Source organism: Haliotis cracherodii, unplaced genomic scaffold (genome assembly GCF_022045235.1).
Source record: "Haliotis cracherodii isolate W230 unplaced genomic scaffold, xgHalCrac1.p SCAF_2, whole genome shotgun sequence".
Taxonomy (NCBI): domain Eukaryota; kingdom Metazoa; phylum Mollusca; class Gastropoda; order Lepetellida; family Haliotidae; genus Haliotis; species Haliotis cracherodii.
This window is the reverse complement of record NW_027266275.1, coordinates 23,052,582-23,080,549: the sequence shown is the minus strand read 5'-3', so window position 1 is coordinate 23,080,549 and position 27,968 is coordinate 23,052,582. Positions and strand designations below refer to the sequence as shown.

The 27,968-nt window shown below is 42.2% G+C and overlaps 1 protein-coding gene across 1 annotated transcript in view; it reads left to right on the top strand.

Moving 5' to 3' along the window:
* LOC139467523 (uncharacterized) overlaps positions 1-27,968 on the top strand; it is a 54,427-nt gene that overhangs the window by 8,910 nt on the left and 17,549 nt on the right. Inside the window, exons 4-24 of the mRNA XM_071249058.1 lie at positions 1,707-1,785; positions 2,330-2,470; positions 3,537-3,711; positions 5,859-6,101; positions 6,687-6,973; positions 7,526-7,657; positions 8,879-8,974; positions 10,230-10,442; positions 11,252-11,486; positions 12,389-12,476; positions 13,391-13,487; positions 13,881-14,042; positions 15,769-15,930; positions 17,361-17,522; positions 19,945-20,106; positions 21,041-21,208; positions 22,124-22,288; positions 23,731-23,895; positions 24,834-24,998; positions 26,833-27,000; positions 27,461-27,622. Of these exons, the coding sequence (XP_071105159.1) occupies positions 1,707-1,785; positions 2,330-2,470; positions 3,537-3,711; positions 5,859-6,101; positions 6,687-6,973; positions 7,526-7,657; positions 8,879-8,974; positions 10,230-10,442; positions 11,252-11,486; positions 12,389-12,476; positions 13,391-13,487; positions 13,881-14,042; positions 15,769-15,930; positions 17,361-17,522; positions 19,945-20,106; positions 21,041-21,208; positions 22,124-22,288; positions 23,731-23,895; positions 24,834-24,998; positions 26,833-27,000; positions 27,461-27,622 (3,427 nt within the window). The remainder of the gene's footprint in view (positions 1-1,706; positions 1,786-2,329; positions 2,471-3,536; positions 3,712-5,858; positions 6,102-6,686; positions 6,974-7,525; positions 7,658-8,878; positions 8,975-10,229; positions 10,443-11,251; positions 11,487-12,388; positions 12,477-13,390; positions 13,488-13,880; positions 14,043-15,768; positions 15,931-17,360; positions 17,523-19,944; positions 20,107-21,040; positions 21,209-22,123; positions 22,289-23,730; positions 23,896-24,833; positions 24,999-26,832; positions 27,001-27,460; positions 27,623-27,968) is intronic.

The following is a 27,968-nucleotide window of genomic DNA, read 5'->3' as shown; positions in this document are numbered from 1 at the left end:
CTCTACTCCTGCTGGTGCTACCCCCTGTACTGCTGCTAGTGCTACCCTCTTTACTCCTGCTGGTGCAACCCCCTCTACTCCTGCTGGTGCTATCCCCTCTACTCCTGCCAGGTGTTACCCCCTCTACTCCTGCTGGTGCACCCCCACTACTCCTGATGGTGCTACCCCTTCTACTCCTGCTGGTGCTACCCCCTCTACTCCTGCTGGTGCACCCCCACTACTCCTGATGGTGCTACCCCTTCTACTCCTGCTGGAGCTACCCCCGCTACTCCTGCTGGTGCAACCCCTCTACTCCTGCTGGTGCAACCCCCCTCTACTCCTGCTGGTGCAACCCCCCTCTACTCCTGCTGGTGCTACCCCCTCTACTCCTGCTGATGGAACCCCCTCTACTCCTGCTGGTGCTACCCCTCTACTCCTGCTGGTGCTACCCCCTCTACTCCTGCTGGTGCAACCCCCCTCTACTCCTGCTGGTGCTACCCCCTCTACTCCTGCTGGTGCTACCCCCTCTACTCCTGCTGGTGCTATCCCCTCTACTACTGCTAATGCAACCCCCTCTACTCCTGCTTGTAGTACCCCTCTACTCCTGCTGGTGCTATCCCCTCTACTCCTGCTAATGCAACCCCCTCTACTCCTGCTTGTACTACCCCTCTACTCCTGCGAGTGTAACCCCTTCTACTCCTGCTGGTGGAAACCGATTGTAACCCCCTCTACTCCTGCTGGTGCAACCCCCTCTACTGCTGAACCAAATCTTATCCACTGTAAACATAATGTGTCTATGTTCCACATCAGCCAGCCTGGCAGACCTACTGGCTGTCACACCAATATCACAAATTCATGGAATCCATTTCTACAGTTTGACTTTTTCTCCACAACAGGTGTTCAGATCTTACTCATGGTGCTCGATGTGAAACTGTCCTTGACCTGTGTCGGGATGCCAACCCCTGCCTTGACCCCGCGGCCTGTGTTGAGAACGGCACAGCAGCCTCCTGTCAGTGTCCACCAGGTAAGCTGATCTACATTTCATGTCATTTTGTTTTATTTCTGAGTCTCTAATATAGCAACTATCTTTTTATCTTCTGGGCACCTAGGCTACGCTGTAGGAGATGGTCCAGGCCTATGGTTTGTATAATGCATCCTCTGTATCTCCAAGGTTATCATCCTGGTAAACTTACACCAACCCCTGGATCCATTCCCGTGGTTCCCTCATTCTCAAATTACCTGCCCTTGATTTTCATTAGCTGATTTGATTTGCTACGCTGCTCTATCTAACAGACCAATCTCAATGCAAATAACAAACCAGACTCAATGTAGGGTTGGCGATATCAGCAATTATGGTGGCAAGTCCCATTGGTTACGATAGAGTTTGCAATAAACATTGACAAACTGACTGACACACAAAAGAAAGCCCTCAAAATTCTTTTTTGATGGAAAGTAAGTCTTCATGTCCACCTCCCTTACCCATGGGAATGGATTCATTGGTCAGTGTAGTTTATCGAAATACAAGCCCTGGATACATAAAGGATGTGTACAATGTGACAGCTTCATTTGTCTCTTGTGACGACCCTGACAAGTCGTAGACTTTCCATATCTTAAGATTCCAAATGTCAATAATGGAACTCAAATTGCTGTCAAAATGCCATCTGTATCCTACCTATACCATCACAGAAACCTCAGGCACATCGTGTAACAAGCTGATCATCCCTCAGTGTGACGCAAGTCTCTGTGAGAATGGGGGCACCTGTTCTCGGTCAGATGCAGGCACAATCTCTTGTTCCTGTGTGCAAGGTCTGTATTCATATTCACATGCTTGTTGAAAATGAAATATTTATGAAATTGCAAACTCAAAATTTTAGAGTTTTCCCATAAAATTATAGGCAATATGGATGAAATGAAATGTAAATGTAAAACATATTTGGTGCTTGGTGTGAATGACAAGCCATTGAGTAATGTTCCATCCCACATCAATACTTTATTTCTTACATTTGTTTGGAAAAGGAAAAACTCAAAGGAAAAAGACTCTTTTCAATCATTTTTCTTATTTTACAATAGTAAAAAATAGGGTCAGACAATATGTGAACCTAGTAAAATGTATCCAAGATTTGTCAATGGAAATTTAACAAATGACTGACACATTAAATTTTAGTTATTTCTGATAGAAACAGAAATTAAAATGTTCATTTTCAAAGTAACATGTATCATTTTCAGACAGTTTATTTGCAAACCTATAAAATAAATGCTTTTGATAAAATAAAGTAAATCATGTGCATATATCCAGTCTCATATGAAAATGTTCCATGTTGGAGTCATCATGACAGAGTGTTGCTTGTAGGGTATGAGGGCAGTCGGTGTGAGACAAACACCAATGACTGTGCAGCTAACCCCTGCGTGTCCCCTGCAACCTGCCTGGATGGTGTGAACCAATACTTCTGTCGTTGTCCGGTGGGGAAACTGCCTCCTACATGTAACACAGGTAAGACTGTAATATACCTGTGTGTAGGAACTCCCCTGGGCCTCATTCCAATGCAATCTCATTAAAATCAGATCTTAGTTTTCGCTACCACATTACGGGTCACGTCAGAACGACCTTCTGCGAATTTTGACCGACCAATGAAATGACTGACAAGAAATTGACATTAGCCAATCAGAAGGCAGCTTTCTCGAGCTTTACGACACTAGTTTCAAACTGGCGATTTTGCTTCGAAACATATTTTGACGTATTCTCGATTAAAAAAATTAAAACTGATAAGAAGAACATTATGGAATGGCTTATAGATGACCTATATTGTATGGGTATAATCATAAAACCCATAACTGTCGTTCGGAATACCCTGTGTTGCATGATTAGAAAACACATTCCGACTGTCACTTTCATGATCTGGTAAGCGACGATCTGATTGGTTGGATGAAAGGTCGTTCTGACGTGACCCTTAATAGGATGTCCTCAGATCTTTGTTTAGCATAGTGAGAACTAAGATCTGATTTTAATGAGATTGATTCCAATGTGATGTCCTAAAGGTGCTCCTTGGTCAAGGTTTGAAATTACAGTAAACTACATCTATTACAAACACCCTCATAACCAACTGACGGATATAACAAACTTTTTTTTTGGTCCTGTCCATATTCTATTATATATGCTGTATATGTGCACATAACAAACTACATTTATATACTGGTCACTTTGTGTTCGCAGAAACCGTAGTTTCCTGTATGTAGTGTGTAGTTACGACTTCCCTAGATTAAGGTGGGCAGTTATTGTGAGTTACAGACTCACTGTCTGACTGTGAAATACAAGGCGGAGTAGCAAGATGCTCTAGGATGACACAATTTGCTGTACAGAGTTGTGTCCCTTAGTTGCCAGGATTCGCTGATCATGTATCAGATCCCAGGTTTGTGGCAGGTATGACCCATGTGTGGTCTGTCAGGGCTATATGTACATTATAAAATGGAACTTTACTATGGTTGGCATCTTTTCGTCATGTCATACTGTTCAAAGTATGTTAAATGCATTGCAATCACTCTCATGGCTGTTCTTCCAGACACAGACATAAACTACGACATGTGTTTCAATCCGTCTGTGACACACGGAAGTGCTGCTCTACCGTACTCCATCCCCATCACCTATGACAACAATGGAGGCTTCAGCATCACGCTTTGGGTCAAGTACACCAAAGTTGGTGGCCTTGGAACATTCTTCAGTCTTTATGAGGACATGTGAGTAATAATAATAACTGATAATCAAACTAATACACTTGTGTTCCACAACTGGTGGGGCACGGGTGGCACAGTCGTCTGAGGTGCAGCGATTTGCTGTGCAGAGTTGCATCCCTTGGGCATGCCAGAAACCTATGATTGTGGGTTCAAATCCCGGTTCGCCCCGATTATGCTTCTAGGTTTGGCAGCACCATCCAAACCAGTGCTCGTGGGTTTCACCGAAGTGGTAAACGTCTGAGACCTGCATCACTTCAGGCTTTCCTCACACATTAACGGCGTGATATAACTGGAATAATGTTAAAAGCGACCTTAAACAAAACTCACTCACTCACTCACTCACTCACTCACTCACTCACTCACTCACTCCAAACCTGGCTTCCACAGGAGATATCACTAGAGTGAGATTAATAAAACTACAATGAAATTGTATCACAAGGAGTTGTTGACCATTGTGATGTCATCAGTTATCATGATGTCACAATCAAATGACATCACTAATCTCTCTGCCACTGGTTTTCTGAAGCGCGTTGCAAGCCACAAATCACTTAGAGTAAGCAAAACTCTCTTCTGTGTCTGCAACAACTTGAAGCGCATGCACACGCTTCCAAAATGGTGGCACAACTACCGCTTGGTTGCCTTGCCCGGATAAAAGTAATAGAACAGGCTCGATGACTAGCCGATGCATTTATGATTACTTTGAACATGTGGAGCAGACTGAGGATGATGGGTGTGTTAGCTGCCTTTCCCAATTTCCCAGTTGATCCAGTCAAGAATTTTTTCTCCAGCTGTCAAACTCATTTTGCCATTTTGGTTTGAGAACAAAGCAACCCCAGTGTGCGATTGTTGTGCTTGCAAGCAGCTGAAAATTAGCGCACCATTGTAAGGCGAATCTCTGTACATGGCTTGCAAGTGATTGGCACTTTGCAACACACTCTTGTACTTTGTACCCGAATTATGACTGTTTTCAACCTGAAAAATGTGGAAGAATGTTTTGGATGATAAATAGAATCTCACCCTTATGTTCTTTGATAATCAAATATATCAACACAAGTTGATAAATGGTGTAGCCTCTTCAAGCAGTGATATCACTGGAATACAGTTCAAATCGGCGTTAAACCTAACACACTCACTCATCATTTTATTTATTTCCATTCGGTTTATCACCAAGGTAAATACAGAAAACATTTTTTTCAGTTAATTTTATGCAGTTTGCACAGCTCACTGCTTTACAAAGAGATGACAACTTGACAAAACCTTGAAGTGATTCTTATACCCATACATATTAGCTGTGTCCATGCACGTAAAGTAGTATTTTTAGTTATTAACAATTAACAGGTTCAGAATTTGGTATTATGGATCCTATGAGTACTCTTTTTATCTGGTTGAATTGTAACCTGGCTTCTAACAGTTTTCGAACTGTGTCCAGAGGGAGCATTATTACAATAAAAGAATAAATGTAGAATAAATAAACAGGAAATAAAAAAAATATTATTTGCAAAGAATGAATCACTTTGTATCTTTGTTTCGTTGTCTGATGGAGACATAGTAGTGTGACAGTGAAGATTCCATGGTATGATTGTCACCAGTAACCTAGGCTTGTAAAAGGTGTCTAAATTGAGGTGGTGGTAAGGGTTGGTGACTTGATTGTCATCTACCCCTGTGGCATGGAATATTGCTCATATTATCAATCACCGGTTTGTCTTGTGTAGACTTGAAGTATTACGGTCACTGTGATAAAGCTTGAGCTTTGTTCGCTACATTGTTAAACAACAAACAAAGCAGTGCTCTAAACGACATAGCATTTGTTTTGTTTTGTTTGTTTGTTTGTTTGTTTGTTGTTTAACGCCGCATTTAGCAATATTCCAGCTATGTGAGGTTGGTCTGTAAATAACTGAGTCTGGACCGGACAGTCAGGTGATTGATATCATGAGCATCGATCCACGTAATTGGGATATAATGACATGCATCAACCAAGTCAGCGAGTCTCATCCAGATCTTCAGAACACGTCATCATGAGCTAAACTGATGACAAATTGATAATCCTTAGTAACCAACAGTGACTCAAATTTGTTGATTTGAATTACAATGTGGCTGCCACAGACTTTGTAATTAGGACAGTTAGAGAAGAGTCATTATTTTATATGTAGATCTGGAGGTGGAATGACGTCCACAAGACCCTTGTTCTACATCAGTGAAGTTGGAGTCTACAGTTACCTTGGCAACACCCAGATGCTCCTGCCCTTCCTAGACATCATCTCCGTGAACGATGGTACCTGGCACATGGTTATCGTCACCTGGGACAACACCCGGGGTGAACTCAGCCTCATCATGGACAGCATCAGACACCGTCACCAGGCAGACTACGCTGCAGGACAACCCCTTCCACCAAGGTATGCTGCAGAGGAGGGAGAACTCTTTTTAATTTATGTATTTAACCAGATAATTTAAAAAATATATTGTCAGGTATATGGTATTCTTTAATTGGACATTGATTGCCTCTCAAACATCTTATTGTCTGTCTTCTATCTGCCTTTCTGCGATGGCTATTGGTTTATAACTTTGACAGATATCAATGGATTTTGACAACGCTTTGGTATGGATATTTCCACGTTATGAACAGGTCACATTTGATAATGAGGTCAGTTGTGACAAAGCAAAAAGTAGAACTGGTCAGGGATTAGTTCAACATATGTGACCAACCAGGAGAAAAGGGACCTCATGACGTCATAAAGACATTTGACGTTGACTTACTTCAGTGAAAATTGCCATGTGTGATGTCATGTATCTCTGTAATAAATATGAATTGAAGCTTGTGTATTGTATTTTTGTGTTCCAATGATACTGTAGTTTTAAAATATAATGAAAGTCAAAATGTGATTTTTCACCCATAAGGTCCCTTATCTCGTGGTTGGTCACAAATATTGATAAGTTGTCTGTATGCTATGTATATAAGTGTGTGGGCAATGTTTCTCCAGACTGTGGATCTCTGTGGGTGCCCACCCGTCCCCGCCCTCCGCCACTGCCCCTGTGAACTCCTCCGTGCCCTTCCATGGCTGTGTGTCACAAGTCAACCTGTACAGTCGACATCTGGACTTTGCATCTGAAGCAGCTGGGCTGGACGGTCGACCAATGGCAGCGCTTTCACCGGGGTTAGTGATGAGGTGGACGGAGCTTAACACTCGTGGATCTACCCTCATAGCCCGACCCTCCACGGCAAAGCTGTGTCCGAATGGGGATGCATCATGTCGGACTCCCATCAGAGGTCAGCACCATAGAACTTGACAGTTCTATGCAACTAATATGGCTTGTTTCATCAGCTGGCAATAGCATTCACTCATAGTACTTTTGTTACAGACACATCTTTAAGACTACACTCTTTTTTTCTTTTAAGAACAATTTGTGACGTTCAACTCAGTTTTTGGTTCATTCAGTTATTTCCTGAAACAATATTGTTTTTTCTCACAATTTTCAGGCCCCCAGAACACGAAATATAAAAAAATCCAGCCCCTTATCATATGGTACATACAATACTGCAAAAATCTCGTTATTTCTCATGAGACTTGATTGGCTTGTTACTTCTCTCGGAAATCATTCATCACTTCAGACCTTATTTTGTTTCACGCAAAGAAGTTCCCTTTAGGATTCATTCAAGTCAATCGACATCATTAATGCCAGACCTACTGCTTTTTTTGTAAAGATTGAATGAGACAGTCAACCAGATTGTTTTTTATTATAAGTTTATGAGTATCCCTGTCAAAGTAAACATATGACCCCTGATAGTTCATTTATGTCTGATTTTTTTTTATTTCTACAGATTCTTCTCCTGTGAAGATGGTATTTTGTCCTGAGAACCAGTTTGTGCCGGCCCCATCTGGAACTGTGCAGGTTTACTGGGAGGACCCTCGATTCAGTGGAGCCGAGTCATACATGTCCAACTACAGACCAGGTACTTTAACAGTACAGAACAGGTCAAATAAGTATTGATGCATCCCCACCATACAAGTATTTATACATCTCCACCTACAAGTATTTATGCATCTCCACCATACAAGTATCGATGCATCTCCACCATACAAGTATTGATGCATTGCCACCTACTAGTATTTATGCCATCAGTATTATAACTCAAAGCATAAGCAGGATCAATTATCATGTGACAGGCAAGTGACTTACAATCGAACATGATGACGCCATGATCTGTATAGAAGCATTTTCCTGAGGCAAGGGAGTTAACTGACTATCAAAAGTTCAGTTCCACACTTGTCGAACAAGGTTGGAAAGCCAACTAACGAGTCCAATCAAAATTGCGTAACAAAATGGACATCTGTTTTGAAAACAACATGGAGACTGCTGTGCAGATTTCAGTCGATTGGAGGACTTGCAAAGCGTATGTACCATCAACTGGGCATGTTCCAAATGTGTGCATGTTTTTAATCAAGGTGCTCAAGTGACTTGATGTACACCCGGAGGTCAGACCCGTTTTATTACAAAATAGATCTTGATTATCGACCAGATCGTCTAGAATAGGAGGGACATAGAAGCGACGTAACTCGTAATATTAGCCACTTGAAATTTCAGCTTAGTTCAGCAAGGGTGGAGATTGGACTTTTATAGTCAGTTAACTCCCTTGCCTCGGGAAGATGGTCGAGAAGCTGTCCAGCTTACTTGTATGTTTTTTCACAATGCGGTCAATGGATAGTAATTGGTGGGTTAGATTCCTCCAACTTTGGTATTTGGTAGTGATAAAGAATAATGCTTCAGATGATAAAACATCAAGAACTTATATCGGCGATATCCTATGTACATATGTTTTGAGGTGTTGTGCAAGTGCCCATGTCACTATGAAAATACAGAAATCTTCTCATTCGAAGATGAATAGATATTGATGGAGAGGATACAGGACCAGATCTGATAGAAAGTATACATGTGTAGTACATGCCGAGGATATGACCAGAAACTCAGAAATAGGTCACTATTCAGTGTTGTCATTGAACTGACTCATTTTAAGCTTTATATGAAGTAGATGTCATCAGGATTTTATAACAGTTGTGAAATGGCTCATCAAAAGTTGATTCTAGATTTCCAACTCTTAAGATTTCCAAACTGCTTTTGTATTGGTTTAATGAGATTGTTCAAAGTCTGTTTAATTTCTTTCAATATCACAAAGGTGTTGCACTTTCAACTGGGTCCCACATGGTGGTGTGTGAAGCTCGAGATGCGGCGGGGAACGTGGCCCTGTGTTCCTTCATGGTGTTTGTCAACAGTAAGTAGCAGCAGAAGTGTCTTACATCAATACTACATCTGACTTCTCCCACATGGACATATGTCACAGACTATGTAGGCACCGGTGTCTTACATCAATACTACATCTGACTTCTCCCACATGGACATGTGTCACAGACTATGTAGGACTTTTTATCTTCTAGTGAGTGAGTGAGTGAGTTTGGTTTAACGCCGCTTTTAACAGTATTCCAGTTATATTGCGGCGTGTCAGCTTAATGTGGGAGGAAAGCCCGAAGTGATGCAGGTCTCAGACGTTTACCACTTTGCTGAAACCCACGAGCACGGGTATGGTGCTGACAAACCAAGAAACATAATCGGGGCGAACCGGGATTCGAACCCACAATCATAGGTTTCTGGCGTGCCCAAGGGACGCAACTCTTCAAAGCGAATCACGGCGCCTTAGACGACTGGGCCACCCGTGCCCCCTTTTATCTTCTAGATGTCTGCTTAAGTGTTTGTGTGTTCATTACACAATTTGAATCCTTACTGTTGTTGTGCACTAAGTTGTTCTATTTCAACCCCGTCAGCAGTATGAATTTTCCGTGAATAGCTGTAAATCTGCTGATACGGCATAAATCAATAGTCACATGAGTGTAAATTATGGAACCATGCAACATAGACTTAGAAGTTACTTCAAACAACAAGTGCCTTCTTTCCTGTGTCACTAAGTCATAGGACCCGTGAAGATCCGGGGGAAAATAGGTCTTCAGCACCCCTGCTTGCCGTAAAAGGCCACTATGCTTGTCATATTAGGGGACTAATGGGATCGGGTGGTTAGACTCGCTGACTTGGTTGATACATGTCATCGTATCCCAATTGCGTGGATCGATTCTCATGATGTCAGTCACAGAATTGCCTGGTCCAGATTTGATTATTTACAGACCGCCGTCATATGGCTTGAATATTGCTGAGTGCTGCATTAAACAATAAACAAACCAAACTAAGTCGTAGTTTAATAATGATGTTTCAATGAAATGTTGGAGGGTTATAACAGGATTTGATGTTTCCTGTCTTTGAAAATGTTAAGTACTTTGGTTATTGCACAGCCTCTGTGTTATGTGGGTCCATGGTTATAGGTCAGTGGATGACATAATATGGTCAGTTTGTTTCGCTTGTTGCATAGGAATGCGCATACACAAAAGTTAAAAAAATTCAAAGATAGAAACAACCCAGATTGGAAGTATGTTTATTTGATAATGGGTATGTGTGATGATTATTCTGTTTCTTCTTTCTAGGTGAGTCGTGTCCGGCTCAGGCCAGTCCTCGTGGTGGGGGAGACAATGTGTGTGAAGCCAGTAATGGAACATGGCCATTCACAGCATGCACCCCCTCCTGCCCCGCCCCCACCCATGGACTGGTGCAGGCCGTGCCCAACTACTACACCTGTGGCCCTGGGGGTAGCTGGGCCTCTCTAGCTGACACCGATGGACTCTACCCCCCCTGTGGAGGTAAGGAAATACACCCCGGATCTACCCATACACAGGTGTATGTGGTGCTTAATAATGAATCTATCATTTGATGCATGAGTCAATGCATATTTATTTCTACGAATCATCAAGTCAGCTCAGGCATCACTTAATGTCAAAGTCTGTTGTCATTTGTTTTCATTTTGTAGTTCATCGGAAACGTATGCAGAGTAGGACACTGGGTTATTGCTGTATACTGATTATGACTGGTATATATAGAGAATCTCACCCGAGTGTCTTTTGCTATCAAATATATCAACACGAGTTGATAAAAGTGGAAAAACTCCGAGGCTTGCAGAGAAGTTTGTACACTTTTATCAACAAGTGTTGATATATGTTTGATAGCAAAAGACACTCGGGTGAGATTCTCTATATCTACAAACTGAAAAATTTGGAAAAATGATGTTGAATGATAAATAAAATCTCACCTTTGTGTCTTTTGCTATCAAATATATCAACACTCGTTGATAAGAGTGGTCAATGTTGATAAAAATGTGCATGTGCTATTAGTGATGCTTGTAAAAGTCTAAAAACCTTCCCATAAGTATTTAAAAAATACTTGTGGTACTAAGCAGCTAATTAGCTTTCACGTTGTTTAGCGTAATGGTCTCAAAAGACACAAACCACATTCAGGTTAACACAAAATATGTAGACTGTAGCCATTAAGCAATGCTTGTAAAATATGATGAGACTTCCAGCCCAGTGAACTTTAGAAACTGATCCATACACTGATCAAGGCCATTGTTTTCTTACGGAAACATTTTGCACTACAATAACCGTGTTGTTTCCAGAGCTGACAGGTCGTGCCCAGCAGGTGGTGACAATGAATCTTCAGTACCGCATCACAGTGAGCTCCTGCAGCTCTGTCCAGCTGCTCCTGGAGTCCAGGGTCCAAGACAGTGTGAAGGCGCTGGACACCACATGGAACAACGCCTTCTGTGAGGACTCTGGATGCACCTCCATCACCAGCAACATCACATGCGCACTCCCATCTTACAATGTTCAGGTCAAATTTCCCAATGTCAGGTGAGCTGAACAACATTTTTAGCCCTCCGCCAAAACTGGGGCTCCTGTTCAGTTAACTTACAGAAACATGACACTGTTCAGCTTTTGGTGGGTCTCAAGACAAATTTTCTGATTCAGGTCATAGTGTTGTCCACAGGCACCTATACCTGTAAGTAAGAGGCGAATCAGGTGGTCACTATCAGTGACGTGGTTGATCGTGTGTCATCAAACCATGATAGCATTGGATGCTGCTCAGTCTTTCCTTGCATATAATGACATGCACCAACCAAATCAGCAAGCCTGATCACCCGATTCCGTTAGTTGCCTCTTATGTTTGTCGTAAGAGGTGACTAACGGGATCAGGTGGTCAGGCTTGCTGGCTTGGTTGATGCATGTCATTGTATCCCAATTGCATGAGTCACAAACAAACTCTGTTTTCGCTTGTACTGACTCAGATATTTACAGGCCTCATTGATATTGGTGACTGTCGTAAACCCAGCAGTGAGTGGATACCTGGTAGGATGAGATTGTAATGTGAATGTTATCCAAGGCACCTCGGTTGTATTCTCCCAAGGGAGCTGAGAATGAAAATCGAGTGCAAACTGATCCACTGATAGGGGTAATAATAATGGTGTGGAATTTGGTGCATTATGAAACGATGTCAGTAACAAGCAACAACCGTATGGAAGTACAAATAAGTTGCAAACATTGGTATGCAGTGAGGATTTAACATACAAACAAATGCCTAAGGTGTATCAGTAGGATGCTTACAATAGCAAGTGAGGTAACTTGAGTGGGGTAACTTAACTTTGAACAGCATTTTATTTATTTAATGGCAGGGAGAAAACACCAAGATGGTCCTCCAAACAGGACTTAATACCCCATGCTTAACCCAGATCTGAGTTTTTGTCTCTTGTCTTCAGTGCTGTGCTGAACACTTCGGCTGAATCTCTGTCCCCAAGAGAAATCCTTACGAGAGCAGTGCTGGACAATGGCAAGTTTAACTATGCTGTAAGTGAGACCCTTATTGCTCCCCCACAACAGAGCTGTTATCTAAACTAGTCTGTAAGGGTTGAACCTACATTGATTTTTGTCAACACGATAGCCAGATGGAACATTTGTTTGATAACAAACTGGTTTTGAATTAAGTCGCGTAAAAGTGTCTTTTACCTGTGAAATGTGCTGACTTTTGTGACTGCAAGATGTTGTTTCCCTCTCCTTGTAGGTCTCCCTGCCAGTAGCCAGTGCCTTCAGTGTTGTTGTGTCTGCATGATGTTGTTTCCTTCTCCTTGTAGGCCTCCCTGCCAGTAGCCAGAGCCTTCAGTGTTGTTGTGTCTGCATGATGTTGTTTCCCTCTCCTTGTAGGTCTCCCTGCCAGTAGCCAGTGCCTTCAGTGTTGTTGTGACTGCAAGATGTTGTTTCCCTCTCCTTGTAGGTCTCCCTGCCAGTAGCCAGTGCCTTCAGTGTTGTTGTGTCTGCATGATGTTGTTTCCCTCTCCTTGTAGGTCTCCCTGCCAGTAGCCAGTGCCTTCAGTGTTGTTGTGACTGCAAGATGTTGTTTCCCTCTCCTTGTAGGTCTCCCTGCCAGTAGCCAGTGCCTTCAGTGTTGTTGTGTCTGCATGATGTTGTTTCCCTCTCCTTGTAGGTCTCCCTGCCAGTAGCCAGTGCCTTCAGTGTTGTTGTGACTGCAAGATGTTGTTTCCCTCTCCTTGTAGGTCTCCCTGCCAGTAGCCAGTGCCTTCAGTGTTGTTGTGTCTGCATGATGTTGTTTCCCTCTCCTTGTAGGTTTCCCTGCCAGGAGCCAGAGCCTTCAGTGTTAATGTGTCTGCATGATGTTGTTTCCCTCTCCTTGTAGGTCTCCCTGCCAGTAGCCAGTGCCTTCAGTGTTGTTGTGACTTCATGATGTTGTTTTCCTCTCCTTGTAGGTCTCCGTGCCCGGGGCAGAGCCGGAGCCCAGTGCCTTCAGAGTTGATGTGGTACTACTCTGCGAGTCAGGCCAAGTTGAAGTGGATGAATTTTGCTGTGAGTCACTGTACCAATGTAGACTCAGTGTAATACTGTTTTGTATTACTGGAACACTTTTACAAGGTCAACTTTATAGAGTAATTCATTCATAAATACTGTAATTTGGCATACATAGAGCTAGAATCTTTACAGACATCAACAAAATTTGATTTATGTAGGAAAACTACTTGTTTTTTATCTATTGATGAGTGTTGATATAATTAATATAAAAAAACACAGGAAAACATAAAAACTCTAGATGTATTTCAAAAGAGCTTATCATTATTATTTTGACTTGTGAAGATTTAAGGAAAGGGTCACCTATTGAAAAAAAAAGTTGACTTTTGCCTTTTCAAGTACTAGAAGTTATTTTTTATTTTTTCACTCACTCACTCTGTTGGTATTGTACAGATACGTGTGGACCAGGCACCTATCACAGTGCACCAATCAACAGGTGTGTCAACTGTCCCATGGGGGAATACCAACCACTATTTGGACAGGTCACATGTCAGTCATGTGGTCTAGGGCAGACAACTCCGTCTGTTGGCACCACAGATTCAGCAGATTGCATCAGTAAGTGGTGGAGATTTATCGGCCTTGTTCTATAGTTTAGTTTGTCACTTCATCACATAGGTGTAGTTTTGTTATGAACTTTCCTTGTGATAATGAAAGACAGTCACACTGACATACACATACACAAATCGACAAGTGTATTCATCGAGTGGATCGAGGTTTTAGGGCCCGGACTAAAACTGAGCAAATCTTTTATTTTTGTCCGTAGACAGACATGGAAGCAACTTTAGAAATTATATGGCAAGAACATATTGTTATGTGGCAGTAGAGAATGTTGTAATTGTATTAGTAGTAATTATCAGCGGCAGGAAATATTTGAAGCACTAGTAAAATGTCCAGAGACACCATATAATCACAGATGACTATAGCCTTGTTTCTATGTGTGTTTAGGCAACATAACAAAAGACTAATACAAATTTGTATTTATTCTCACTTTAGCATAAGATATAGTGATGTTGATTAAGCAAATATTTCTGTGATTTTTAATATATTTGTCTAACCCACACAAGTTTAAGACTTGATGTTTTCATAAAATTATCTAAAATTTCAGAAAAACTCATTCATTCCTATTTACCTGATTTCACATGCTTCAATGTATCGAGTATTCTTGCAGAGAGTGTACATCAGTACCATGTCTCTCATTCTGCATATCAATGGAAGTGCAAAACGACACAAAGAACGAATATATGAAGCATGCCATGTTTATATCTGGCTGTAAATTCATAGAGACATATTCTCAAAATTATTACTGCCTAATGATCTATGAAACAATATCTACAAGAAGTACATTTCTACTGTAGACTTGCACAAGTCTCTAAGGCAATAATTATCAGTTCAAATCATACTTTCTTGATTACATTAATAAGAACAAGCTGTCCCTAAAATAGAATGCGTCCTTAGATTGTACTGTTCACATGTCTAGACTTGCCTATTACAAGGATGGAATTACCCGGTACAATACACCCATGGACTTCTCATTCAGTACAGCCTTAGAGCAAGGCTACCAAAGACTGAATGCTGTTCCTTGCTGTATGACAGCTCTAATCGCTTATGGGATAGAGTGTCTGACAAAATCAGGCTGCATAACATTGACAAATTATGTAGGAAATACATTGATCTACAATGACCACCAGCTTCTGTGTTTTACAAGTATAGAGGTGATAACAAAGTTACCATAACAACACACAAAAGAATATTCCTGACGAAGTATCTTAGAGTTACCTCCCCTTGACCATATTCTTAAAATCTTTGCTCACAGCATTGTTGAAGGCAAATACATGTCAGCTGCAACTTTTAGCCAAACATTTGAGTAAAAGATGAGACAGGTGTAGTGCAGGGAAATGTTAGATGTGCAATTGGTGCAGTAAAAGTCACCTGCACAGACTTTGAAATTCACACTAGTCTGCTAGCCGGAGACTACTAAATTGTGCTGAGGACCAGTAAATCCTCAATGATGGTAGTCCTCATGGATATAGTAGCATTTGAAGGCAATAATTCTGAAAAAAGTTCTCAATTCTTAAAGTTTGCTACAAAATGTAGCTAGTCCTTCTTGAATGAGACAAAAAGATTTACTCTGCGTACATTTTCTGTCCGTTCTTTTCAGTCCAAAACTCGTGAGAACTAGTGAAATCAGGTTTATACTAGTCTTCATGACTAAGGTTCCCAAAGCTGCCGCATCACACTTGAATGCTGCTTTAGTATGATTCCATGAATCTTTCTTCCGTAGCTAACTGCACTATAGGGGAATTCTACAACATCACCAGTGGGAACTGTGAGCCGTGCCCTATAGGAACATACCAGAACATCACTGGCGCCTTGTCCTGCAGACTTTGCCCTCTTGGTCAAGTCACATTGAACACAGGCACCACATCACATTCAGAGTGTGTAGGTGAGTATGATGATATTGTTGTGATACATCAGTATTGCTGTGTGCTATAAGAGAGGAGGTCTATGTTTGGGATAGCGTTGTTAAAGCTCTTAATGATACCTCCATGTCAGAATGTTGAGATCTGAATGGTTCTTGTAATCTTGATAAAATACTGTGCCTGGGAAGCAAATATAGTTTTGAGCAGGAGAATAAATCCCTTATACCTCTCCATGAAGAAAACAGCATGCAAATGGATTTCTCAGCAGGAAAATAGATCCCTTATACCTCACCACGAATAAAACAGACTGTAAATGGATTTCTCAGCGGGAGAATAAGCCCCTCATGCCCTGCTTCGAAGCAAAAGCTGCACACAACGAAAGTACTGTGACAGTGCACAAATTAACCGCAGTTCAGTCAAACAGCTGCTTTCTATCAACTTTCAGTGTGTTTTAATTCTTTTACAATGGCAGATTGAACATGTCAGTAAGATAAATTCGTTGTCGCAGTATCCGTCGGGGTACATGGGGTTTTATCCATCCCTTGTTAGGTTCTATATCACTCGCTCCAGCTCGTGGTATGAAACCTAACGTGGGACGCATGAAACCATGTATACCCCCTCATGATACTGCTACAACTTATCATGTTCTCCATGTTAAAAAATATACATGGCACTATCATAGGTGAGGCGAAGTTCTTCAGTAAACAAACAAATGTATGCATGTATGTGAACTTGTTGTTTGTCTATTATTATAAACCGCCTCCGTGGTCCAGTGGTAGAGCGTCCACCCGGAGAGCGGAAGGTCCAGGGTTCGATCCCCGGGCGCGTCATACCAAAATATGTTAAAAGATGGTACTTGATGTTACCCTGTCTGGTGCTCGGCATTAAGGGGCTAAAACAAGGACTGGTTGGCTCCGAGTCAGTATACTGTGTCTGAGTGGGGTACTCATGTTAAACTGCGACATGGTATCTCAGTGAGCTAGCACTATAAATCGGCATCAGTCCGAACTAGTACAAGCAGCCACACAAACACGTACACGTACATGCACGTCGCTATATAAGTTTTGATAATCTTGGACACGACGTCAAACCCAATTTCACCTCACCTCTATTATTATAAATGATCATCCAAATGTAGATACCATATTTGAAGGTAAATGGTCATTTTGATTTAGGAATATATTTAATTTCAATGTTTCATCTGTAAGGCTGGGTTCTATGTCTAACATTTGGATAGGTAGTATATTGCACAATATGTTTGAACTAATTGTATAAAGCAATGATTTATTGCCAAAATATATTCTGTAACAGTTTATTGGAATATATTTGCTATTAGAAGTCTTGACAGGCAAATGACCTATGGTAAATTCTGATGATCGATGCCCACTGGTGGATTTATTATTCAGATGTCATGTAAGGAATTTTGGTGACAGTCAAGTTCTCTGTATTACAGATGCATGTAAGTCAGGGGAGCAGCTGTCAGTGACTGGGGAGTGTGTTGAGTGCCCGGTCGGAACCTACAGGGAGAACTCAGTCAACCAGGTCTGTCTCAACTGTGACCCCGAGCTCATCACACCGACTACCGCTGCCAACTCATCGACTGAGTGTACAATAGGTCAGTGTAACTACAATCTATACATCTATACATCCATACAGACATACAGACAGACATACACACTGATGTGGGTGTACTGTAGGTCAGTGTAGCTACAATCTATACATCCATACAGACATACAGACAGACATACATAAACACCGATGCGGGTGTACTGTAGGTCAGTGTAGCTACAATCTATACATCCATACAGACAGACATACACACCGACGCGGGTGTACTGTAGGTCAGTGAAACTACAATCTATACAGACATACAGACATACAGACATACAGACAGACTTACACACCGACACAGGTGTGCTGTAGGTCAGTGTAACTACAATCTATACATCCATGCAGACATACAGACATACAGACTTACACACCGACGCGGGTGTACTGTAGGTCAGTGTAACTACAATCTATACATCCATGCAGACATACAGACAAACAGACAGACAGACTTACAGACATACACACCGACGCGGGTGTACTGTAGGTCAGTGTAACTACAATCTATACATCCATGCAGACATACAGACAGACAGACAGACTTACAGACATACACACCGACGCGGGTGTACTGTAGGTCAGTGTTACTACAATCTATACATCCATGCAGACATCCATACAGACATACAGACAGACTTACACACCGACGCAGGTGTACTGTAGGTCAGTGTAACTACAATCTATACATCCATGCAGACATACGTACAGACAGACATACACACTGACGCGGGTGTACTGTAGGTCAGTGTAACTACAATCTATACATCCATGCAGACATACAGACAGACATACATACAGACAGACAGACAGACAGACATAAACACCGATGCGGGTGTACTGTAGGTCAGTGTAACTACAATCTATACATCCATGCAGACATACAGACAGACAGACATACAGACCCACCTGGGTGTACTGTAGGTCAGTGTAACTACAATCTATATATCCATGCAGACAGACAGATAGACATACAGACTTACAGACCCACGCGGGTGTACTTAGGTCAGTGAAACTACAATCTATACATCCATGCAGACATACATATAGACAGACATACAGACCCACCTGGGTGTACTGTAGGTCAGTGTAACTACAATCTATACATACATACAGACATACAGACAGACAGACAGACAGACAGACACACGTGGGTGTACTTAGGTCAGTGTAACTACAATCTATATATCCATGCAGACATACAGATAGACATACAGACAGACATACAGACCCACACGGGTGTACTGTAGGTCAATGTAACTACAATCTATACATACATACAGACATACAGACGGACCCACGTGGGTGTACTGTAGGTCAGTGTAGCTACAATCTATACATCCATGCAGACATCCATACAGACATACAGACAGACATACAGACAGACATTCAGACCCACATGGGTGTACTGTAGGTCAATGTAACTACAATCTATACATACATACAGACATACAGACAGACCCACGTGGGTGTACTGTAGGTCAGTGTAGCTACAATCTATACATCCATGCAGACATCCATACAGACATACAGACAGACATACACACCGATGCGGGTGTACTGTAGGTCAATGTAACTACAATCTATACAGACAGACAGACAGACCCACGTGGGTGTACTGTAGGTCAGTGTAGCTACAATCTATACATCAATACAGACATACAGACAAACAGACTTACAGACCCACGCGGGTGTACTGTAGGTCAATGTAACTACGATCTATACATCCATGCAGACATACAGACAGACCCATGTGGGTGTACTGTAGGTCAGTGTAGCTACAATCTATACATCCATGCAGACATACAGACAGACATACAGACCCACGCGGGTGTACTGTAGGTCAATGTAACTACAATCTATACATACATGCAGACATACAGACAGACAGACATACAGACAGACCCACGCAGGTGTACTGTAGGTCAGTGTAACAACAATTTATACATACATGCAGACATACGTACAGACAGACATACACACGCACACACACATCAACATACTCACACTTTGATTCTAGCAGAAATAATTTAGCACTTTTCAGATTGTTTTATGTTTATCTCTTTCTCAGGTCGACATGTATTATCCTTGTAAAAAGTGTATCTCTGTTGGAGAGTTTGAGAATTGACATCACTGTTGTTTGTGTTGATGGCAGTATATGCATAAAAACTGTCACCATTCAAACCATCCACCAATCAGGAAACAGAAGTCTGCTTGTGGGTGTGGCCTATATATTATTTGACACACATTATATATATATATATATACACGCTTATACCGAACTGACGGATATGTCCATTTATTGTATGTACGCTGTATATGTGCCTTTAATGAACTACGGTTTTAACGAACTAAAATTAGTAGTACCCTGAGTTCGTCATAATGTAGTTTACTGTATTATATATATGTCATCTGGACATGTTTGTTGTCAGTCGCCTGTCGAGTTGGTGAGTTCAGGAATGCCAGTGAGAACGTGTGTCAGCCGTGTCCACAAAATACCTACCAAGATCAGAAGTGGCAGGATAACTGCACCTCCTGCAACGACCGACACCGCACTGACGGCATTCGCTCCACTGCTGCCACGGACTGCAAATGTATGTATGACTCAGGAATATCATCTTCCCGAGGCAAGAGCGTCCACTAGCCTTCTAATCAAAGTCTTGTTTCCACCCTTGTAGGCCTGTGACGGGTAACTCGGGTACTAGGGTAGGGGGTTACTGAGTAGGGTACCCGGACCCGTGGTTAGTCACGTGATATATTGTTTACTGACAAAAAATATCTAGAACTCTATGGTTACACTACAAGTCTCTAATGTTTGTGTTTCTTTCTGACTATGCACCCATTCCTTCTGACCTTTATACCTTTGAATAAATATAAAACTTCAGCAAGTTCAGTGTATGCATGACCAGATCGTTTTATACGTGTATGTAAATACATTTTGCCAGGTCTACTGTCAAACTATTCCCAATCGGACATTTTCTACCTATCTTTTGAGACCTACAGAGGGTACCTGGGTCGGGTCGGGTGGGTACCTGGGTAGTAAATCTGGACTCGTACCAACCCTTCACACTTGCCACATGAAGCCCACTTTCCTGTGCTAAATAGATTATAGCACATATCAATAGTCCAATCAGAGAACGTTTCACAAGATCAACATTTACGACTGGAAAACCTTCAAATGAAAGTGATGTACTGCTGCCTGTCTTTGTTGACATGAATATGTCTTTTTCATCTTTTAAACCCCCAGTAATTGCCTATGTATCTGACTGACTAGGTTGTTGCCTATGGTAGGCGCCATCTTTGTGAAGATATACAAGACAAGAACAGCGATCTGTTTGGATATTGCATTTTCATTACAAGGGTCACAACTCGACCTGGGTACCCAAGTTACTCATCACAGCTCTAAGAGAGAGCCTCAAAGTTACAGACATATTCACAAGTTTAATTACAATGTTTACACCACTTGTTACAGTTTCTGTTTATGTTTTGATGTGTGTGTGTGCTCACTGTTTTATCTGTATCTTCCAGTTTTCTGTGAATCTGGGTTTGAGCCAGTGGACAACACGGGATGCAAGGAGTGCCCTATCGGCACGTACAAGGACTTCACAGTTGACCCCTATGGCAGCTGTCTGCCCTGTAGCGGCAACTTAATTACTCCCTCTAATGCTACAACTTCAGTGGATGGGTGTTCTGTAGGTACGTTAACATCCCTGGACGAGGGTATACATTGGTTTGCACTCTTGTTGGTCACACAGGCCAAGAGATCTTAGATAGGTAGTTGTTGTGCAGGGTTACATACCTTACCTATTCCAGGATCCGTGGTTTGAATGATGGATTTGCCCTGTTTAGGATCTGTACCATACCCAGTACTGACTGGGGCCTATTCCCAAGTACCCCATGCATCTATGATGGGGATCAGGTGTCCACAATGGCGGCAGGACCTGTGAAGATCCGGGGTCGCTGACTTGGTTGATGCATGTCATCGTATTTCAATTGCATGGATCGATGCTCATGATGTCAATCACAGGATTGTCTGGTCCAGATTTGATTATTTATAGACCGCTGTCATATAGCTGGAATATTGCTGAGTGTGGCATTAAACAACAAACAAACAATAGTGGCAGAGTATGGTACTTCCTTTTGTGACAGGAAACCAAAAGTGTTAGGTATGAAACTCGCAACAGAAAGGATCTTAATTAAGTAACTATTTTAAAATAAGCATCTTTTTGTGCTATGATTTGCAGTAAGTATGCAGTTAGGTGAGGTGAAATGGGGTTTAACGTCGCATTCAGGATTATTGCACTTATACAATGTGCATGCGTGTATGCATGTCCTTGTCGAGACTGATGCTAGTTTTACAGTGAATGCCGCTGTTTAACATGGATTCCCCGCTCAGACACAGTATACACTCTGAGCAAGCCAGTCTTTGTTAAATGCCCCATAATGCCGAATGCAGGGTAACAACAGTTATCATCTTTTAGCGCCTTTAGCCATGACTCCGCCAGGGTTCAAACCCCCGACCATCCGCTCTCCAAGCAGATGTATACAGTGAGGCTGTGCTTAGTAAGTGTTAGAAATGAAGAAACTGTTTCCTATTTTGTGTGTTTTCAGTGAACTGCCCTCCTGGATCCTTCCAGTCCAACACCTCATCCACGCTGTGTGACCTCTGTCCTGAGGGGTCCTACCAGCCCCTGGCGGCACAGCCAGACTGTCTGCCATGTGCCGACAACGAGACCACAGTGTTGATGGGCAGTAAGCTGCAGACTGACTGCACAGGTGAGCTATTGTCACATCATGGAGATACTTTAGTCCCGTTGTGCAGACCTCGCATGTGCAACACACAAGACATCTTCCGGAGTCAACAGCATCCACAAGCCTTTTTATCAAAGTCTAGTAGAAACTAGGCTTATATACAGGCTAGTGGACATGCTTGCCTTGGGATGATGCAAACAAGACTGAGATGGGTCAGTTGTTGTGTTGTCAGTGTTGACGAACACCAATGATAAAAATAGAGAATCTCCCAAGTGTCTTCAGATATCAAATATGTTAACATGTAGAGTCTTAAACTTTTATCAATGAGTGTTGATATATTTCATATCAAAAGGCACTTGGGTCCGATTCTATTTTTCATCCAACAATGTTCTTCCAACTTTTTCAGTTTGTAAACAGTAATAAGAATTGTCTTGACAGTAGAGAGTACAGCTTGCCAGCTTTAGTGGCAGAGTGGTTAGTGATGTCATTTGATTGTGATGTCATGGTAACTGATGATGTCACAATGGTCTGCAAAGCATTGGGATGCAATTTTGTCCCAAGCACTATCTCCTGTGGAAGCCAGATTTTGATGATAAAAGATATTAGACACCCGGTATTCTTGGGGGTCCAGGGTCCTTGGAGTTAGCTGATACAGTAATTGAATCAAGGGACCCCTAAGCTCTTAACATTATGGTCCTGACAAGGACAATGAAAAAACTGCCTGCCTGCCCACAGCTGGTGACTTTTCTGTCAGGCTGCATTAAATTTGACTCCACATGCCTGACTGTCTGGAAGACTATTTAAATATTCAGTATTCCTTGCTGGTTCTCAAGTAATTGTTTGCATCATTTAGAACTGAAGCAAGACACGATTGTCTTTCATTTTTCTTGATTTTTCTCATACTGTGTTAGCGATCATTATTAACAGTGGATGAACGGAAGTAGCCACGCTTTCACTGGTCAATCTAGTCTTAATTTTAATATATTAGGATTGATATTAAGAGACCCATGAAGATTCAGGGTAGAAAGGTCTTCAGCAACCCATGCATGCCGTAAAAGGCGACTATTCTTGTCGTAAGAGGCGACTAACAGGATCAGATGATCAGGCTTGCTGACTTTGTTGATGCATGTCATCATATCCCAATTGCGTGAAACGATGCTCATGATGTCAAGCACTGAATTGTCTAGTCCAGACTCGATTATTTACAGACCCCCATCATATAGCTGGAATATTGCTGAGTGCTGCGATAAACAACAAATAAACAAAACACCTCGAAAACACAGTTCAAAGGATACATTTAAATTCAACTTTGTCTGAATGCAGGTAGGTGCATGACTTTGAAGATTGGCATGCAACATTTATGGGTCACCTGCCCGACTGGACTTGTTATTTAATATTATTTCGAACACTGTTCCTCACATGCTTTATTTGGAATACGGTGGTGTAAGACTGTTACAATGTTGCAGTGTACTGCCCCTCTGGCCAGGAGGTGGTGGGTGGGGAGTGTCAGCCATGTGTGCAAGGCTTCTACAAGAACAACTCCCAGGGCCTGCTGTCTGTGTGTGTGGTGTGCCCAGAAGGATACATCACTCCTGGTACTGGAGCAGAGTCAGTTGGGGAATGCACTGTAGGTGAGACCTGTTTGTTTCTCTGCCAGGCCTGCTTTGCCCTGTGGATCTAACCCTAATGATTGATCCCTGAAGAACAGTATTAGGTATAATTAAGAAATAAACGATGAGTGGGAGTTGTTTTTTTGGTACCATAAAAAACGACCACAAGCCCTTTATTTCTTATAAGGAGGATGATAAAATGTACAAGCTTTGAAAATATTTACGCGTATTTTAAATATTTATGAATCCCTGAATAGAATCCAACCTTGGTGTAGCGGCCATAAAATTTCCGAGTCCCCGTCAGCAAGCTGACAAGGTAAGTATGTCATCTGTGGGATGACTCCACACCCTGCTTCATACTCCCCCGTCAACAGAAGGCACGTCCCGGGCCGCATAGTAGGGTACTTAGGCTTATTTTGCTCAAATTCGATATGAACGTGCTCAGCCCCACGTTTGGCGCCAATGTAGCGGCCATAAAATTTCCGAGTCCAGTGATGGTATTCAAACCACGGACCTTCTGATCCGAGGTGGGACGCCTTGTCCACATGACCAAAGAGGTTAACCCCGTCAGCAAGCTGACAAGGTAAGGATGTCATCTGTGGGATGACTCCACACCCTGCTACATTGGCAATGTCGGACAAGTCCATTTTATGCACAGGTGGATATTTCCGGCATATTCTCACAATCCTCAAATCGATTACCTGTACCTTTTCTCCTAATATGATTGTCATATCTCTCCCACTTTTGGATGTAATAGTTCGGCCATCGTGTTTATCTGCTTTGCTCAGCTTCATCTTTGGGGAACAACTCACTAGACACTCCCCCTCCAAAATAACATCATCCAATATACAACGTCATCAAGTTGCAAACTCATGTTTGAATCTCCAGTCATGATAGAACATTGTATATTCTTGAATATATTTTAAGTCTTTGTTTACTTATGTTCTTTTTGCAACCAGGGAATTGTTCAGCAGGCACCCGGTTTATGCCGGGACCTCCTCCTACGTGTGAGCTGTGTCCTGAAGGGGAGTACCAGCCTCAGCCATACCAGACCACATGTCTCATGTGTGATGCTAACACTACCACAACCAGCAATGGATCTACAGCAGACACACAGTGTCTCAGTACGTAGTCCTCTCTCTCCTCAACTAACAGAACTGGATCTACACCAGACACACAGTGTCTCAGCACGTAGTCCTCTCTCTCCTCAACTAATAGAACCGGATCTACATAAGACACACAGTGTCTCAGTATGTAGTCCTCTCTCTCCACAACTAACAGAACTGGATCTACACCAGACACACAGTGTCTCAGTATGTAGTCCTCTCTCTCCTCAACTAACAGAACTGGATCTACATAAGACACACAGTGTCTCAGTATGTAGTCCTCTCTCTCCTCAACTAACAGAACTGGATCTACACCAGACACACAGTGTCTCAGTACGTAGTCCTCTCTCTCCTCAACTAACAGAACTAGATCTACACCAGACACACAGTGTCTCAGTACGTAGTCCTCTCTCTCCTCAACTAACAGAACTGGATCTACATAAGACACACAGTGTCTCAGTATGTAGTCCTCTCTCTCCTCAACTAACAGAACTGGATCTACACCAGACACACAGTGTCTCAGTCATAGTCCTCTCTCTCCTCAACTAACAGACCTGGATCTACACCAGACACACAGTGTCTCAGCACGTAGTCCTCTCTCACCTCAGCTAACAGAACCGGATCTACACCAGACACACAGTGTCTCAATACGTAGTTCTCTCTCTCCTTAACTAACAGAACTGGATCTACATAAGACACACAGTGTCTCAATGCGTAGTTCTCTCTCTAATCTTAACTAACAGAACTGGATCTACACCAGACACACAGTGTCTCAGCACGTAGTCCACTCTCTCCTCAACTAACAGAACTAGATCTACACCAGACACACAGTGTCTCAATACATAGTCCTCTCTCTCCACAACTAACAGAATTGGATCTACATAAGACACACATTGTCTCAGTACGTAGTCCTCTCTCTCCACAACTAACAGAACTGGATCTACATAAGACACACACAGTGTCTCAATACGTAGTCCTCTCTCTCCTCAACTAACAGAACCAGATCTACACCAGACACACAGTGTCTCAGCACGTAGTCCTCTCTCTCCTCAACTAACAGAACTGGATCTACATAAGACACATAGTGTCTCAGTACGTAGTCCTCTCTCTCCTCAACTAACAGAACTGGATCTACACCAGACACACAGTGTCTCAATACATAGTCCTCTCTCTCCTCAACTAACAGAACCGGATCTACATAAGACACACAGTGTCTCAATACATAGTCCTCTCTCTCCTCAACTAACAGAACTGGATCTACATAAGACACACAGTGTCTCAATACATAGTCCTCTCTCTCCTCAACTAACAGAACTGGATCTACATAAGACACATAGTGTCTCAGTACGTAGTCCTCTCTCTCCAAACTAACAGATCTGGATCTACATAAGACACACAGTGTCTCAGTATGTAGTCCTCTCTCTCCTCAACTAACAGAACTGGATCTACACCAGACACACAGTGTCTCAGTACGTAGTCCTCTCTCTCCTCAACTAACAGAACTGGATCTACATAAGACACACATTGTCTCAATACGTAGTCCTCTCTCTCCTCAACTAACAGAACTGGATCTACACCAGATACACAGTGTCTTAGTATGTAGTTGTCTGTCTTCAGCTGACAGAACTGGATCTACACGAGACACAGTGTCTAAGTTTGTAATCCTCTCCCCCAAATAAAAGCTATGGACACAGTGTCTCCATAGGTATTGCTCACTCTCTCATCTACTTGGACACCTTGACAGAGTCTATGAAGTGCAGTACAAAAAGAGCATGAGATTGTGTGATCTGTCTCAACACAGGATATAGTCATTCTCTTTACTATTGCCCATCCATGCCCATGTGTGTTTCAGAGTTCTGCCCCTCAGGACAGGAGCTTGCTGACTCCTGGAACTGCACCTTGTGTGACCTTGGGACATATAAGGACAACAGTGACGGGGTGTTCCTTCCGTGTCAGACCTGCCCCGTGGAGCTGACGACACCCGCCATGGGAGCCACCTCTGTGTCCGACTGTTCCCTCAGTGAGTAGACGTCAGCATGATTTATCAATGACTCTGGCTAAAACATCTCAACACTTTCTGAAATCTTGAAAGATTAGATTGAATAAGTCACATAGTTGGAACATAAGTTTATGCCATCTTCTATGTCACTCTTTTATTGTCGCTACATACAAATACCATATTCCCTGTAATAAGCACCCTTGGCACTGAGAAAAAAGTTGTCGCTTAAAATCATACACAGCTAGTTAAGTGTGTTGTTGGATATCACACTTTGATGAAATTGAAACGTTCTTGATTATATATACCGGTAATGACTAGGTACCTGTAGACTCCTTTCACATTTCTATGTTTTCTGTAAAAATCTGTAAGATGCACATACAAAATGCGGACTGTCATGTTAATTTTCGAGCTTGGTAGGAGGCGCTTATAAGGATTACTTCAATTTATGTAAGGAACCTATCTTAAGATTCTTGACATTCAGAAAACTGCAGTGCTGGTTTCTATGTGGAAACTGGAAACAATGCATGCATGGCGTGCCTTGTGGGTGAATACCAGCCCCACCCTGCCCAGGTGGCATGTCTGCAGTGTCCCGACAACACGTCTACTACTGGCCAAGCAACTACTTCCAAGGCTGAATGTCGGCGTAAGTCCCATGGGATGTTTTCATAACCGCTTATTCAGTAAACATCCTCAGCCTGGTAATAAACAATTTCCAACATTCCCTAAGGCCTTGTTAATGTTAAGTTGTTTGAGTTTATTATTAATGGTATAACTGATTGTTTTGGCTGAGATATAATATCATTTTAGTCGGCAGTCTGGTACTCCCTGCACATGATTAAGTGCCATTCTCGCTTGTGTATATATGTGTATCTTGGTGATTGGATATAAGGCTTATTTTTAATTGACTTATTAAATGCTATTATCATCATGCATTTTAAAAATATAGGAAGATTATTGTTGGAAACATGTACAATTAGTCAATCAATTTT